The sequence below is a fragment of the Silurus meridionalis genome, chromosome 7, assembly GCF_014805685.1.
Source record: "Silurus meridionalis isolate SWU-2019-XX chromosome 7, ASM1480568v1, whole genome shotgun sequence".
Classification (NCBI taxonomy): domain Eukaryota; kingdom Metazoa; phylum Chordata; class Actinopteri; order Siluriformes; family Siluridae; genus Silurus; species Silurus meridionalis.
Window position 1 is genome coordinate 15,512,159 of NC_060890.1, and position 14,653 is coordinate 15,526,811.

Here is a 14,653-nt window from a genome sequence, read left to right on the forward strand (position 1 = left end):
GTCCTCATATATGAATGTAATTAATCTTATATTCATTCTTATTATATATTTAAACTAACTTTGTTTATTACTGGACAAAGAGATTGCATGTGTTTCAATTTCTATAGCGGAATCATTTGAAAGAGAATCACAGATGAGTAGGCAGCAGCAGGGGCGCCTCTGATACTTCTTTCTCAGAGTCTATTTCAGTCTGTGTTTGTCAAGCAAGAAAGGAGAGCCCATCATGAGTCTGTGTAAGAGATAAAGTGGCTCATGTCGAGAACAGAAGCCCATCATGGGGCTTGATCAGTATGCCAGAGCACATCTGTGAGCTCCTCCAGGGAGGACTGAGCAACAACAAAGTGATGTTAAAATTAAAGTTGGCCTGCATGCTCTTGTGAGCCTCTTCAGTGCAGCGCCTCCCTAAATTAGAGAGCTTCTGTCAGGAAGAGAGCCCCAGGACACCTTGGACTCCCGGTCTTACTCCTGATCTTCTCTTCCTCTCGCCCTCTCTCTGTTGCTCTGTCTCGCCGACTGGCTAACATCTGCCCGGCTCTCTCTGTGGAAACCGCTGCTCTTCTTGTTTGTTGTCATCTCTCATAAAACTACTTTATCTTCCATTTTGTCAAAGCTTCTTTAATGTGTCTTGCTTTCAGTTCAGCCCCTCGGTATCAGGATTTGGCAGATAATCCTGAACTGCGTGTGTAGCATTATATGCAGGGATTATACATGATATTTCTGATATAATATCTGAGACCATGCAATTAGCGGCATGTAATAAGTTCTGCCTATTGTTTAATTAGTTCAGCTTTTTAACAAGTGCATGCCTACATACAATAGCTTACAGAAAAACGTTCCACTAATCTGCCTGTTTTTATGTTTCTAGTAAATAAGAGCGAAAAAGAGGGATCATAGAAGAGACGGACATCAGCTAAATAGTGGACGACAAGAAGGATTAAGGAGGTGATACAAAACAAAACACATAAAAATACAAAAACACATAAAAAGAAGGATCCCTTCCACCAAGGCTGTGAGTTGAAGGCATCGTACCTTGATGGAGACATGAATGACAGCCAAGCTGTGAAGCGGAGAAAGAAGTAGCCTTCACCTGGGACAGCCTGGCTGGGTGGAGGACGAGACAAGAGCTCATCATAAAAACTTTTTTTATTTTTCTAAACTTTTTTAAGTTTGTGATCTCAAAAAGAGTAAAAGATGAGTGTATATATATATATATATATATAAATATATAAAAATCTATATAGCGATATATGTATGTATAAATATGTTATAAAATGGTACAAAAAACTCAGCAAAGGGTACACGATGCATGAATGCAGCGCTGTTGGAGAGGGGGGTCTATGGAGCGTGGTTGTTTCCTCACCCTCCCTCCTTTTGCAGACTAGCTTATCCTGCCCTTAAGACTGGGTAGAGGGAATAGGGTAAGACAAATGGGCTGCAGCCTCTTTAGACACAAGTTCATGCAGCCTGGCTCCTGTCTAGGGCTCCAGTGTGTGGTAGGCCTGAGTCTTCCATCACTGACCTTCTTTTATGGGTCAGAAGTGACAGCTAATGCTTTGGTGGACAAAGGCTAAGTTCTTGTTGAACAGCATTACATCCGAGAAAGAAAGGTCAAGGGTCTTTAGTCATTGATGTAGGCCTGAAAAAGAAGCTTTTATTCACTCCTTCACCCTCCATTTCTCCTAAATGTCAGTATCGTTGGCTTCAAGCAGTTTTATATACTTGACAGGAATTTGAAAAGAAACCATTTTTCATTTTGAATTTTGCAAATATAGATCCACTGTACTGTAATTATGTTTCATGCCAATGTCAAGAGATGTTACTTTTAAAAAGACTTTAAAGTTTGTTAAAATCATATTGTATTATAATTTAAATAGGAGAGGCAGGTCAACTCAAGATACTGTAAATATAATACCAAAAGCCTGTCCACCAAAAAAACAACAAAAAAAAAAACAAAAACAAAAAACAAAAAAAACATACAACTTAAAGTTCTACAGATGTCTTCGAGGCTGTTCCCATGCAACGTGTGATAAATTGCAATTATGAATATTTAAATGGTTATGGTTGAGTGTGGCTATTGCTAAAGCTACAAGACCATCTAATGACCATCTACATCCTCAAATCCCACAGTGAAAAGATGCAGTTCATACATGCATTCATGCTGTCTGACAGCCCTCTGTTTTCAGTAGCACAATGTGTAAAGGCCCAATGAAGTAAAATGGGCAAGCTGAGATGTACAAGGCTGTGTGTGTGTGTGTGTGTGTGTGTGTGTGTGTGTGTGTGTGTGTGTGTGTGTGTGTGTGTGTGTGTGTGTCGGCATGGAATGGTCACAGTGGAGTAAATTGGAAATGGGTGGAAAGGGGCTTTACTGATTCGTGGCTCCAGTGCTACCAAAAAGCATTACATTGTAGTGTTGTTGTGGAGGTGGCCATGTTGTGTAGTAAACCACTTTTGTACATGGTGTCAGGGGGCTACAAATTAAGACAATTGGAGCTGTCTGCTTTGTATTGTCACAGGAGTTTGGCCATCCATCTTGAAAATGGGCTCTTGCCTGCTATAATGTGGGGAAACAAAGTGAGCTGGGCAGTAGTTTTAGTTAAAGGGTTGCAAGCGAAATTTTACTAAAGTCTGTTACCTTTCTACTTCTACTGAGCTCCACTTTAGTGATATCCATATATAGTTAAATATTGTACTAATAACATGCTGCTGAGCATGGGTCAAATGTCAATTGTAGCCATTTACTAATGTTGTATTATTGTATTACAAGTATGGACAAAAAAAAAAAAAAAAACATTTCTATATGAATATATCTATTTGTGACTTTGCGACCCTTCAAACGATGATTTTATTTCTTGTTTTCAATGGTGGTTCAGGTTTTGCACTGTCAGTGTACTGAGAGATTTTTACTTCGGTGGCATCTTCCTGTCTGTCTGATTCTTCGTTTCAGCTATTGAATGTACTTCAAACTCTTGAACTTTTTAGGTATATGTCCTTATTTTTTAAGTAGTACTTTGTAAATGTATGTACATGGTCTAGCTAGTCCCTGTTCTGGTACTGGACCTGAGTTCTAATGGAGATGTCTGTGTTGACTACTGTTATATGATTTAAAAAAAAAGGAGCACTCCAGGACAGTGTGATCAGTCAGAATTAGTTCACCAATGTGCTTCAAGAAAACGAACAATGCGTTGAGGTTTAAATAAAAAAAAAAAAAACAGCAATTTTTTTTTTTTTTTTTATGCAAAATGTGAAGAATTTACTTAAATGCAAAAGCTTCCTGTTAAGACGTACTACTCTATATGTGAAAGTAAAAACATAAAAAAAAATGTTTTTTATGTGACATGCAAATCAGACATGCTGATTTTCCAGGATTTTGGTTCAGTGAAAGAATGGTACATTTAATGTTGTGTAGGTAAGCCTCTTCTCCAGATGCCATTCCCAAGCTTTGCAAAATCATGAGCTTCCTTGGACTCAGGTGTTATGTCAAGACAGAACTTACACGTTCCACAACATGAAAATATAACTCCTCTTTGCTGCATTTTTGCTTTCAGAACAATACTTTGTTTTCTATCAAGCTGGCAACTCGTATCTCAGCGATTGTAGTACATAAAAGGTAACTATACACTGGGCAACGGAGGCACTTGTTCACCTGTTAGAAGAGAGTTACGGAGCATCAGCATGCAACAGCATTGGTGGATGGGAGCTAACCGTCAAGACAAGCTGTTTCAGGGACATTCAATCTGACGGGACGATTCTGTACTGAAAGAAACTGTAACTGAACAAAGTAACAAAAAGATGTCAATTTCACAGAGATCCAAGACCTCTGGATTTATTTATTTGCTTTTGTCTGTATGACATAGATCTTGTTTACATGTCCCGGGTTTTAGACCGCTGTAAGGTGTGTATCTGCCCTTGCACTGTATCTTTTGGCTTGTTGTCTTCACCCCCTGCTCTTAACCTTCCTTGAAGTCTGAAGACATGTCCACCTAAGCACCAAAGTCAGCTCACCCTGTCTTCCTCAACCCAAAGCCAAAAGGCAATGCAAACTGTAGTGTTCTCACTCTCCTCTCTTTAGCTTAAACTGAAATTAAATGCGTGCTCCTCTAACATTCCCTCAACGAAAATTTGTCTTCCTACCAGCCCCAAGAGCAGTTATGCAGATAACTTTGTCAAACTCGGATTGATGAAGGTATCCAATCTTTATGAACATAAACCTAAATCTAGTGCAGCAGTCACACACCCTCTCCACTACCTGCAGCCATGTGTGTCTTTACCAATTCCCCTAAGCACAAAGGTTTGAATGGGGTGTGAGAAGGCCATCTCAGTGAAAGTGTCCATGTATTCATCCTTCTATCCGTCAGTCAGTCCATCCAGTGTCTATGTGCTTCCAGCCCCTTTATTTTCTACAAATGTACAAATTCTCCTTCTACTGTCAGCTCAATACAAAATGTGTTATATTAAAAAAATAAATAAACAGTGTTCTTATTGTGCTACACTGGCTCAATGTAACAACAAAGCTATTTTTAATATTTTCAGGTTATTTTCTTCATATATATTTTGCAGTTGTTCCAAATAAGTACAAGTTTCGAAAAAAATAAGAAGAAAAATCAATATTGAAAATGAAAAGACTGTTCTGGGTCTAACTGCATTTGAGTTGTTCTCTTTCTGTATGCTTCCAATGTGCTTCAGACAACCAATACTATTTATTATATCATTATCTTATGATTATTATCATCATGATTAATATGATTATTAATAAATATTTCTTTCTTCAATGAACACTTTTCTCTGTGTTTTAATTCTAACAGGTCATTAAGAAACAGGAGCGTTCTTTCAAAAGTACATTGCACAAAATCAATATACAGCTCTAGAATTTTTCCAAACCATACAGAAAAATATACGTATATTACCATGCAAGTAGGTAAGTTATCGGTAACAGTAACAGGTGTAGCTCTAGATCCATCATAACCCTGATTAGGATAAAGTGGTTACATACAATGAACAAATGCATGAAAATAAGCAGCACATTAATGAGCATTTTAAGCTTATAGATACAGAAACTCTGTATGGTTTTAATTTAACTCAATAGTTAAATATACATATACATAAGTTTATAAGTTCAGTAAAACACAAAAATCTATTGACCTACTAGCAATTTTTATAGCACTAACATTTTCATTTCCTTCATTTGTTGTTGTTTTTTTACTTTAACTTAATAATACAGTTAAAAATAGACTAAATTGGCCACTGTATAACAGTGTTTTTGCATTCCTGTATTTTCTGACCTATTTTTGAGGAAGTTATAATATTTGGCAGACACAACTAGATTTGTTGACTTGCACTAACCAAAGATCCACCACCAAACAGTGGTTATGGGGATGCTTTTACAAAATGCCATTGTGACACCATTCCAAAGGTATTTGTGGCTTTTTAGTAATTATCTCACACAAGTTCAATTTTATTTAGCTGCAATGACCATTAATAAAGTTATTGTTGTTCATTCCTTTTTAGACCATAACTAGCTAAATACAATCAACATGGCATTGACCGTATTTCTCTGAAAAGACCTGCAATCAATTATATAGCCATGTACATATTAGGTATATTCTATATCACTAGGAGGAATGTAGTGTTGATAGCTAGTAGTGCTGCAGAAGAAATAGAGACTCAGTAATTACTGCTTCAGACTTTGTAATTACTACTTAGTTAATCATCTCCTACTAGCATACTTGCTGTGTAATTAAGGATAATTAACAAGTTGTTTTTTTTTACTAGTTAATAGGTTTCTTTCTAGTTAATAATAAGTTGATGAAGAGCTACCCATTCATTCTTTCTAAGTTCCTGAATAGTTACATTTGTGCTGTCAAACAGATACATAGTTTAAAGTGTTACTCTGGAGGTTTATAAACTATTTTATATCAATATTACTGTAAGGATCTTTATTTAAAAAGGTAAAATTTAATTTCTTATATTACACATTTTAGGGAATGTTAACTTTTGTTAGGATCTTCATGTCTGTATCCCATATCTGGTTGCCTAGAATTTCTTTTGAATGGGGTTTAATGGTCATTGGGCAGCAAATATAATGTAAACAGACCATTCAGCTTTGTACTGAAAACAATGAGGCAGTGCATGGCTGGAGCTCACTGTGTAGTCAATGCTGATGTTAGGATTCAGAATTGGGAGTGAAAAGGATGATGAGAGTTTTAGGCCAATTTGTCTTAAATCCCCTGACGACCATAAGATAGAGTGTACCTGTCCATTCCCCCGATGATCATTTACCTACACAAAGCAAATGCACCATTGATCTGTCCTCTCTGTCCTCCAAAACAACACAAAGACGTGCACTCATCTGCACTAACAAACAAGGCTTCACTATTCACATTGATCCCGTGTTTCAGTACTTTTTCATCACCTTGTTATACATGCTGTGAGAAGTCTAGCCCAATCAAACAAAGCTTTACATCTCTGCTACACATCACCTGAGGAAGTGGATGAAAAATACTAGCTTAGACTCATCAGAACAAATCATGTGTACATAATACACAAAGCTCCTCTCATTGTTTTTTTTTAGTTCTTTTTGCAAGCCATTTAATTTATGTCTTAATTACGAAAAGCAGCTTCCTCTTTCCTATAGCTACTTTGATGCAATATGCCTTTCTGATCCTTCTGTCTTAAATTACAGAACAGGTGCCTAAAGCTTAAGATGTTCCAGGTCAGACTTTAAACCTACTTATTGATTGTTATTGCTCCTCCTGGAGCTACTGAAACATTCACACATTTTGCATTAGTTTAACCTGCTTGCCAATACCTGGAACACTTCCATGTACAAAAGAAGACATGTTTTTTGACAGCATTAGTAGAATTGGCTTTCTTTGATATGAAAGCTTGACGCACACGGTTGCCGACTCATAGCATAAGCAGGCCACCGCTGACAAAAGGCGATAAAGCTGCCATTCCCTGGATGAAGGCTATTAAGGGTACATGCCTGCTAGCCCCCTGTGCATTGCTGGGCTTACATTAATTACATGTGAATATTCTATGTTACAACAGGACCTATCCTTTCTACTGAACACTCAGTGAAAGAGAGAAGTGAGCAAAAAACTGCCAAAGCATTAATACTAATCACTGGTGCGGTAAATTAATTTTGGATTGCTTCTCTGCGTTGGTACAAAATTGTTTTGTTGAGGGTAAAAAGGAGATTAAGGCTTTAATTATACTTGGAAATTAATTCCAGAAAATAAATCCTCAGTTCTAAAGGGCTCTCTTTCATGGCGCTTATGTGGTGTCTGTCATGTGTTGGGCTTTTAATGAGAGCCAGCTGACGCAGTAAGAATCACCTACTGTCAATAATGTGACAATTATTGCCACTACGTTACATCAGAGTTCATTACTTTCGATCATAAATGAAGACATGCAGTATATATGTGCTAGATTTACTGTATATTAAATGTATTAAAAGTGTATTCTCAAATTTTTTCTTAAATAATCTTTTCTAAACTTATGAAATTAGAAAATCTATTTATGTTTAATGATGCAATCCCCATATATTTAGAATTAATGCAAATTGATTTTGTACCCTGGGAAAGATCAGTATAAAAATGCTAGACAGTGTTCTATATTTAGGATATGTTTCAGGAAATTTCAGTAATGTAGCCCTGGAGAGAGTCTCTTGGGAGCTTTTGGGGTTTTTTAAGGTATTAAATTATCTTCTGAACTATACCAAGCAGTTTGTTCGTTGTAGCAGGACCACTCAAAGTAGGTGTGAGGATGTGGTAAATTTAAACTAAGAGAAAGTCAATGTAAATGAGATGGAGACTGTGTGAGGAGAACTAGGAGAAATGTGCCCAATTCTGCTTGCTGAATAAGACTACATCCACAAAAAAAAGTAAATATTTACTTTAGACTTGACTAGAGGGAAAAAGAGAGACGGTTTGTTCCTCAGGTAAACTAAATGCTCATTTTGCGAAGACTACACATAAACATTACACACTCCCCCATGCTTCATATACTCTATCCTCCTAGTCCTGGCTCCTTTGTCTCCTTTGTTTGCTTGTTTAATTAAACACAGGTCAGTTTTCCTCAATACACCTTTGGTCTAAGCCTTCACTAATCTGCCATCACAACTCTATTACCTGTATCTCTCACTCATTCTCTCTCTCTTGCTCTCTCTCTTATACACACACATACTCCAGACACAAGGACAAACTCCCCTTCTCCCCAGTGTGTGCTCTGCCTACAGGTCTCCAAATCCCCCCGCAAACACGCCACCACATCAGAACTGAACAACTGCCAACTCGCAGCTCAGTGGAGTCAGAGAACAAAATGAAGCAGGAAACAAAAGATGTTTTGTCACTTATTCAACTTATTCTTGGGGAATAGCATTTGAGGCTTAGTAATGTTCTCTTTTATAGTACAGTGCTTAGAATAACAAGAAATATTTGCCAACCCGACTATAGTTCATGCTACCTAAGGTCACAAATCTATTATGACAATGACCAGTTAAAGCAGTTGCTGAAAATGGCTGGATAGATGGATAAATGAAAAACAAGGAGGCATCATCAGCAACATCACCAAATCTATGATCCTCGATCATCTCAGTGTTCATTAATGGTGAGAGGTTAGTTTTCCAACAGTTTCTGTCAGGTTTCTATTACGATTTACTGTCATGTAGATTTAGTGTTTTTGGGATTTATGTGTCATGTCTGTTTGGGCAAAACCTCTTGGTCTAGAGTGGCTTCTCTCAAGGTTTTTTTCCTCCTGTTATCTAGAGGTGAGCATTAGGGAACTAAATCTACGTCAAGATTTATGTAAACCTTCATTGTTCAACGATTATTGAAATCAAAATGTTATTATTGAACAAAACAAAAATAATATATTTATTTTATGAAAATGTATTAGAAGTTTAAGTTTTAAAGAAAATAGTTTATCACTATTGCTTTATTGTGTTGTTTATCTTATATTAAACATATATAATATTGGACACATTTTTTTATGTAAAATATGCAACCATTCGATGGCATTTAGCGATTATATTTTTGCACTTACCACTATGTTAAAGGTAAGTAAATATCCAGCTGTAAGGTTTTAATGTCCATAAGCACATTAAAGCCTGTTAGTAATTTTAGTGTAATTTAACGTTTTCTTTTTTTTTTTACCTGAAATACATTCTTAGAACCACAGGTTATATCTTACACTGTAAATATTTATTTAAATTGTCTGAATTAATTTACACCAAAAAGCACTTTTTATTGTACAAGATTATGCTACAAATGATTGGCCCCTGAGAACAGTGCATTGAACACATAGTGTGAGCATGAATTAAACAGTAGAGCTAGTTAAGGGGAAGTGGTGCCTCAGCGGTTAAGCCTTTTGCGCCATAGGTCAAAAGATTGTGAGCTTGAATTCCATCTCTGCAAGGATGCCATAGCTGCATCCTTAAACAAAAGACTCAACTGATCAGTTAAATCCTGCTGTAAATGTATAGCATTTTGTATAAAAGAATCAGCCAAATGCAAAGGCAGTGGCTTTTATCTTGATGAAATGTATGGTGATATACTGAAAAAAGTACTTCATGCTGTCACTGCACTTTCCTGTAAATATGTTAATAATTATGTGAAAACACACTAAGAAAAAAAACTACTTTAATACGTTAACAGTGGTGTAACTCATTAATTAGTTGATATAACTATTGCAATGATCATTCAATTCTGATTATAATTTTGTAATCATCAAATAGAGCTAGATTGTTGATAAAGCTTAATCTTGCATTTTATACATAATATTTACATACTATACATAAGATTTGTCTTCATGTCCACTTATGGGAAATGAAGACAATATTGGACTGTTTATTTCACTGTCATTGCCTAATTATATTAATCATTTCTTGTTTTTAAATTTAGAGAATTAAGGTTTTTATTCTGCCACTCAGTATGTCTGTTTTTGGTTTGTGAATATACACTAAACGGACTAAAGTATTGGGACACCCGAATGCAATCACATTGTAAACAGGAAAATAACTCCATCAAGGTGTCCTGCTTCATAGCGTTCTGCTTCCTTTGGAATGAACTGGAACACTGACTGCACCCGGGCTCCTTACCCTCCATCATTGCCTGACTTGACTAATGCCCTTGTGACTGAATGAGCACAAATCTCCACAACTACACTCCAAAAATCTTTCCAGAAGAGTAGAGGTTATTATAACATCAAATGATATTTATGACTAAATGTGGAATGGGATTTTAAAACAGCATATGACTCTTATGGTCAGGTATCCAAAAACCTTTGTTTTTCATATAGTGTATGTGCTTACAATATGCAACATGTTTTAATAAACCTGCTAATATCATCTGAGATTAAGATTGCATTTTAGATGTTTACAAACATTGAGCACACTTATTTATAACTTTTTTTCTAATATTTCTTTATGTTTGTGGGTGTATTTTATTGGAGCGCCCTGGGTGTTTATATACAGTATACATTATGTGTGTGAGCAAAGAAGGGCCTGTGAGCATTAGTTGTGTTTACTCCTGGCTGTGAGGAATAGTTCTATTTAAGGCAGGCCATCTATCTCAGTCACATTCAATACAGCCTCGGGTTACAGCGTGCCTATTTAAAATGGAAGCATGCAATCGTACAATAATGCCAGGGCTTGTTTGTTACACCATTGTTGTCTCCTCTTTATTCTCTCTCTCTCTGTCTCTCTCTCTCTCTCTCGCTCTCTTCTCCTGTTTCTATTCTTTCCTTTCGATTTTCTCTTCCTCAACGGCTCACAGGTCTTCGGAGGCCTCTTCTGTTCCTTACAGCTGTTTAAGGAGATCATATAAATCGATGCAGGGGAGAGAGCCGAGACACTAATTATGGGAGAATATTGTAACTATGGTGACGAGCAGTCTAGCGATACCCTCAGCCCTCGGCCCTGCTTTATTATGTGAGTTCATCATGAACATGTGTCAAGTTTATGGGCTGTATGGACACTGGCCCAAGAGCTGACTGATTCCTCAAATCTTCAAATGCTAAATGAACGCTATGTAAACCCAATATATGCATAAAAATCTTGCTCAAAGAAAACTTACAGAACACTTTTTAACTCTCTTTGCTGTGTTGAGAGACTGGCGTTATATTTATTTTCAAACCCCTTTTATGCAAAAGGCACAATTGAGTATTCCTACTGTATATACATGCAGTATGAGGATGTGAAAGCAAGTTTGTCACTGTTTACTCACGTAGTGCGTGTGTTTATCTGAAAAAGATTCCAAGCAACCCTGCTCTGGTATGCGTTTTTTGTTTGACACCAAATGAATGTGTAGCTTGGTTAATTAGCAGGGCCGCAGGGCTGCTGGGCTGCAAGGGTGGTGGGGGGTGTAGCCTCAGTCTCAACAGAGCACAGCCTCGACACGTCTCAGCGCACATCAGCTTGTTTTGATAAGGGACTTTCTGAATTAGTGCAGCTCCTTATGGACCACTTTCCCTGCGCTGTAGCAGCCAGCCCCGCTCATTATTCATCCTGCTGGAGGAGAGCAAAAAACAAAAGTGTGGCGATGAGCAGCATTAGCACATAATCACCCACATGTCTTCTCCACATATGAAACAGCCGCATCCTTTATTTTTCTTTTCTATTTTTTGTGTAGTGCAATCCAGCATGTTTTATAGACCATGCACAACAAGGCAATGGATAAAGAGTGATGCAGAAGCAGATATAAAGATCAGCCTCTGCCTGCCCTGGTTCTTGTTGTGCCTAAACACTGATTCCTCACTCCTCATCTACATGGGCTCACTTAAATTTAATAGTGAGCAATTAGGAACCTCCAGCCCCAGCAAATATATTAATTTCCTCTAAATAGGTGTTTACTGTTTGACACCTTCCCTTGTCAGAATTCTGTGCTGGGAGTTTAGAGACATTTTTTGCAATATGCAGTAAATTTCTACAAATGTCGTATCAGACTTCAGCTGGAAGATGCATCATAGCAGTCTTTCCCTGATTCCAATTGATCCTAAGCTACAAGTCACTTTAACCACATAACTGCACATTAAAGCCTAATCATCAGACAAATGTAGACACTAGACTACAAGCTACACGCTTTAAGTAACCTAAGGGCATCAAAGTGACATCCACAGTTGATATCAGCTCTTTTGCTAATTACAAAAAATAAATAAAATAGTTTGACAGGAAAATAATTAATTAAAGTATTATCATTACTATTGAGCTTTTGTCAATTGTTTTTATATTCGTACTGAACACACAATTAACTAAAATTAGACTAGTCATCCCTAAGGATTTGCTTTGACTCATCACAGTGGATCTGCATAACACAACAGCACCAGCTATGTTTTCATGTTGCATCTTCCAATTTCAATAAAATTCCAGAGGCATGCTCCTGGGTGTCTCTCAAGGTTTAACTGACCTCAAGCTGGATAACCTGGCCTGGCAATGGCACTCATTTATCTAAATTCATTTCACACACACACAAAAAAAAGTGGGACCTCTATATTAACACCTATATAAACAGTAGTTAATACAGCATTTAGTTAAATAAACAATTAAATACTGTATTCATACGTTATACTGATAATAATTCATCATGCTTTTTTTTCGTTATATTCCTGTTAAGAACTATATACGTGTATTAAAATTAGTCAATGTTAATTAAGAAAACAAGATATCTAATAGGTTTGGGTTTAAAATGTGGCAAAAAGGCAACAGGTGTTTAATTGTGATAAACTAGTAGATTCCATATGGGTATTTCTTATAATAAGTTTCTAAAACCTTAAGAAGAAATAGGCTTATGACATAAAGTGATAAAAGGAGGGCAAGTAATAAGGTGCTGATAAGCTGTTAATGTTGCCAAATAGCTGGTGCATTCCCTAAGTATATATATATATTAATTAAGTATGTATTAATTTGTAACAGAAAACATGCAATAAAACTAATAGTTCTAATGAATTGCCTATTTTTCAATGCTAAACTGCTATTCAGCAAATACGTACAGTAGATAATACTCAGGGCAGTATTTCAATTCAGTAGTGCTGGCATCTGTGTGTGCAACCCATTAAAGGACCCACTATTCTGCTGTTTGAACAACAATAAAAGGTTCATTAAAAAAGTGTGCTAGCTATTCCCTTAACACATGACTGTGAACACTGTCCAACACATGCAAACATATGCAGTAGATAATATTCAGATCAGCATTCTAATCTGGAAAAAACACACTAATGTGCAGATGTTAAAATAGCAAAATCGGCTTCTTAGTTCAGACACAGTCTGATGTTCAGTCACTTCTATAAATACAGTGAATATCGCAGGTGGAAATTAATTGTAAGAATACGGTTTTGCACATGAAACGTGTTAAGAGTAGCAAGTGCCATGATTCAGGACTCAGTGGTGAGTGTGTGGTCCTCCGTTACATGTTTATTTTCCTAATTATTTAGTGTTAATTAAGTTGGAAGGCTTCGCCATCAAGGCAGAACAGTAGCATCTGCCGTTCAGCGAACGGGGAATGAGCCACCAAGTCTGTGAATCCAAGACAAGGGGGCCAGATTCAATATCAAATACAGCAAAGAAAGAAGCATACACGACTTTAGTGGACCAATTAATGAAGTGATGTGAGGATGGTAGACCAGGGGGACAGGACAAAGTGCTGGCATCTGGGTGTGCAACCCATTAAAAAAGACTATTCTGCTGTTTGAACACCCATAAAAGGTTCATTAAAAAAAAAGGGAGGCCTCCTTTAACACTTCCCCGTTGTGTACTAGCTATTCCCTCGTCGCATGACTGTGACCATGGAGCAAGACTGGCCAATAAATGTTTTATAGTTGTTCAGTCACAGGGCCGTTTCCCCACACTCCCCACATTCCCAAGACTCCAATCGGCCACAATTAAAAGGGAATCATGCGAGTGGAACAATTGGCCGAATGCACCTTGGAGATCCCTCGTCAAGAGAGAAGGGGACCTCTAATGATTTTTTAATGTAAATATTTGTTGACTTAACTGACGGGCCACAGGAACGTTAAAGTCTGATTGAGGGAGCCCAAGGAGTTCTTCAATCACAACTGCCTTTGCCAAATACAATTATGTCGAACACAGAGAAACTTTTAATCATTCGTGCTTTGTTCCTTTCAGAAGTGCCCTCCCTGGAGTGCTTCTTAATGTTTAATTCTGCCTTGCTGGACAAAAAGAGGGAGGGTGTCATTCTTTCAGGCCCAGGGCCGCCAAAAGTCGTGTTAGCAGACCTCCATTAGAGTTTAGCTGTAGGAGGGGCCAGAGGTCACCTAAGACCTTAGTCACTCAAGCAGCAAATACCCCTTTAGCTTTAAAGGAGCTTGAGTATCTTGCTGTCACTCTGTGTCTCCCTCTCCCTTTCTTTCTCCCTCTCTCTGTTGCTCTTCCTCAGTTTTACTGTCTTTCTTTGCTGTTCTTAGAACTGCTGTGTGGCACCTTTTCTTTGGTCTACTCAATAGAAATAAAGACAATGCAGAAGGTGGTGTAGGGTGCTCTGAGGGACTCGGAAAGGCTGAGCTGAGTGCAGACTCTATTACATATATTACCTAACAACAAATGAAGCCATTTCAAACTAACTCAAATGACATATTATGTAACCTGCTTTATTCAGTCAAGGAATAAAGCTCAGAGTTTAATGAACAATGTGTCCATATAATG

General features: G+C 37.3%; 1 protein-coding gene across 1 annotated transcript in view; it reads left to right on the plus strand.

Annotated features, from left to right (window-relative positions):
- Positions 1-1,980, plus strand: part of rbfox3a (RNA binding fox-1 homolog 3a) — a 329,833-nt gene extending 327,853 nt beyond the window's left edge. The window contains exon 16 of the mRNA XM_046854386.1: positions 866-1,980. Within this exon, the coding sequence (XP_046710342.1) occupies positions 866-868 (3 nt within the window). The 3' untranslated portion in view covers positions 869-1,980. The remainder of the gene's footprint in view (positions 1-865) is intronic.
- The last annotated feature ends 12,673 nt before the right edge of the window (positions 1,981-14,653 follow it).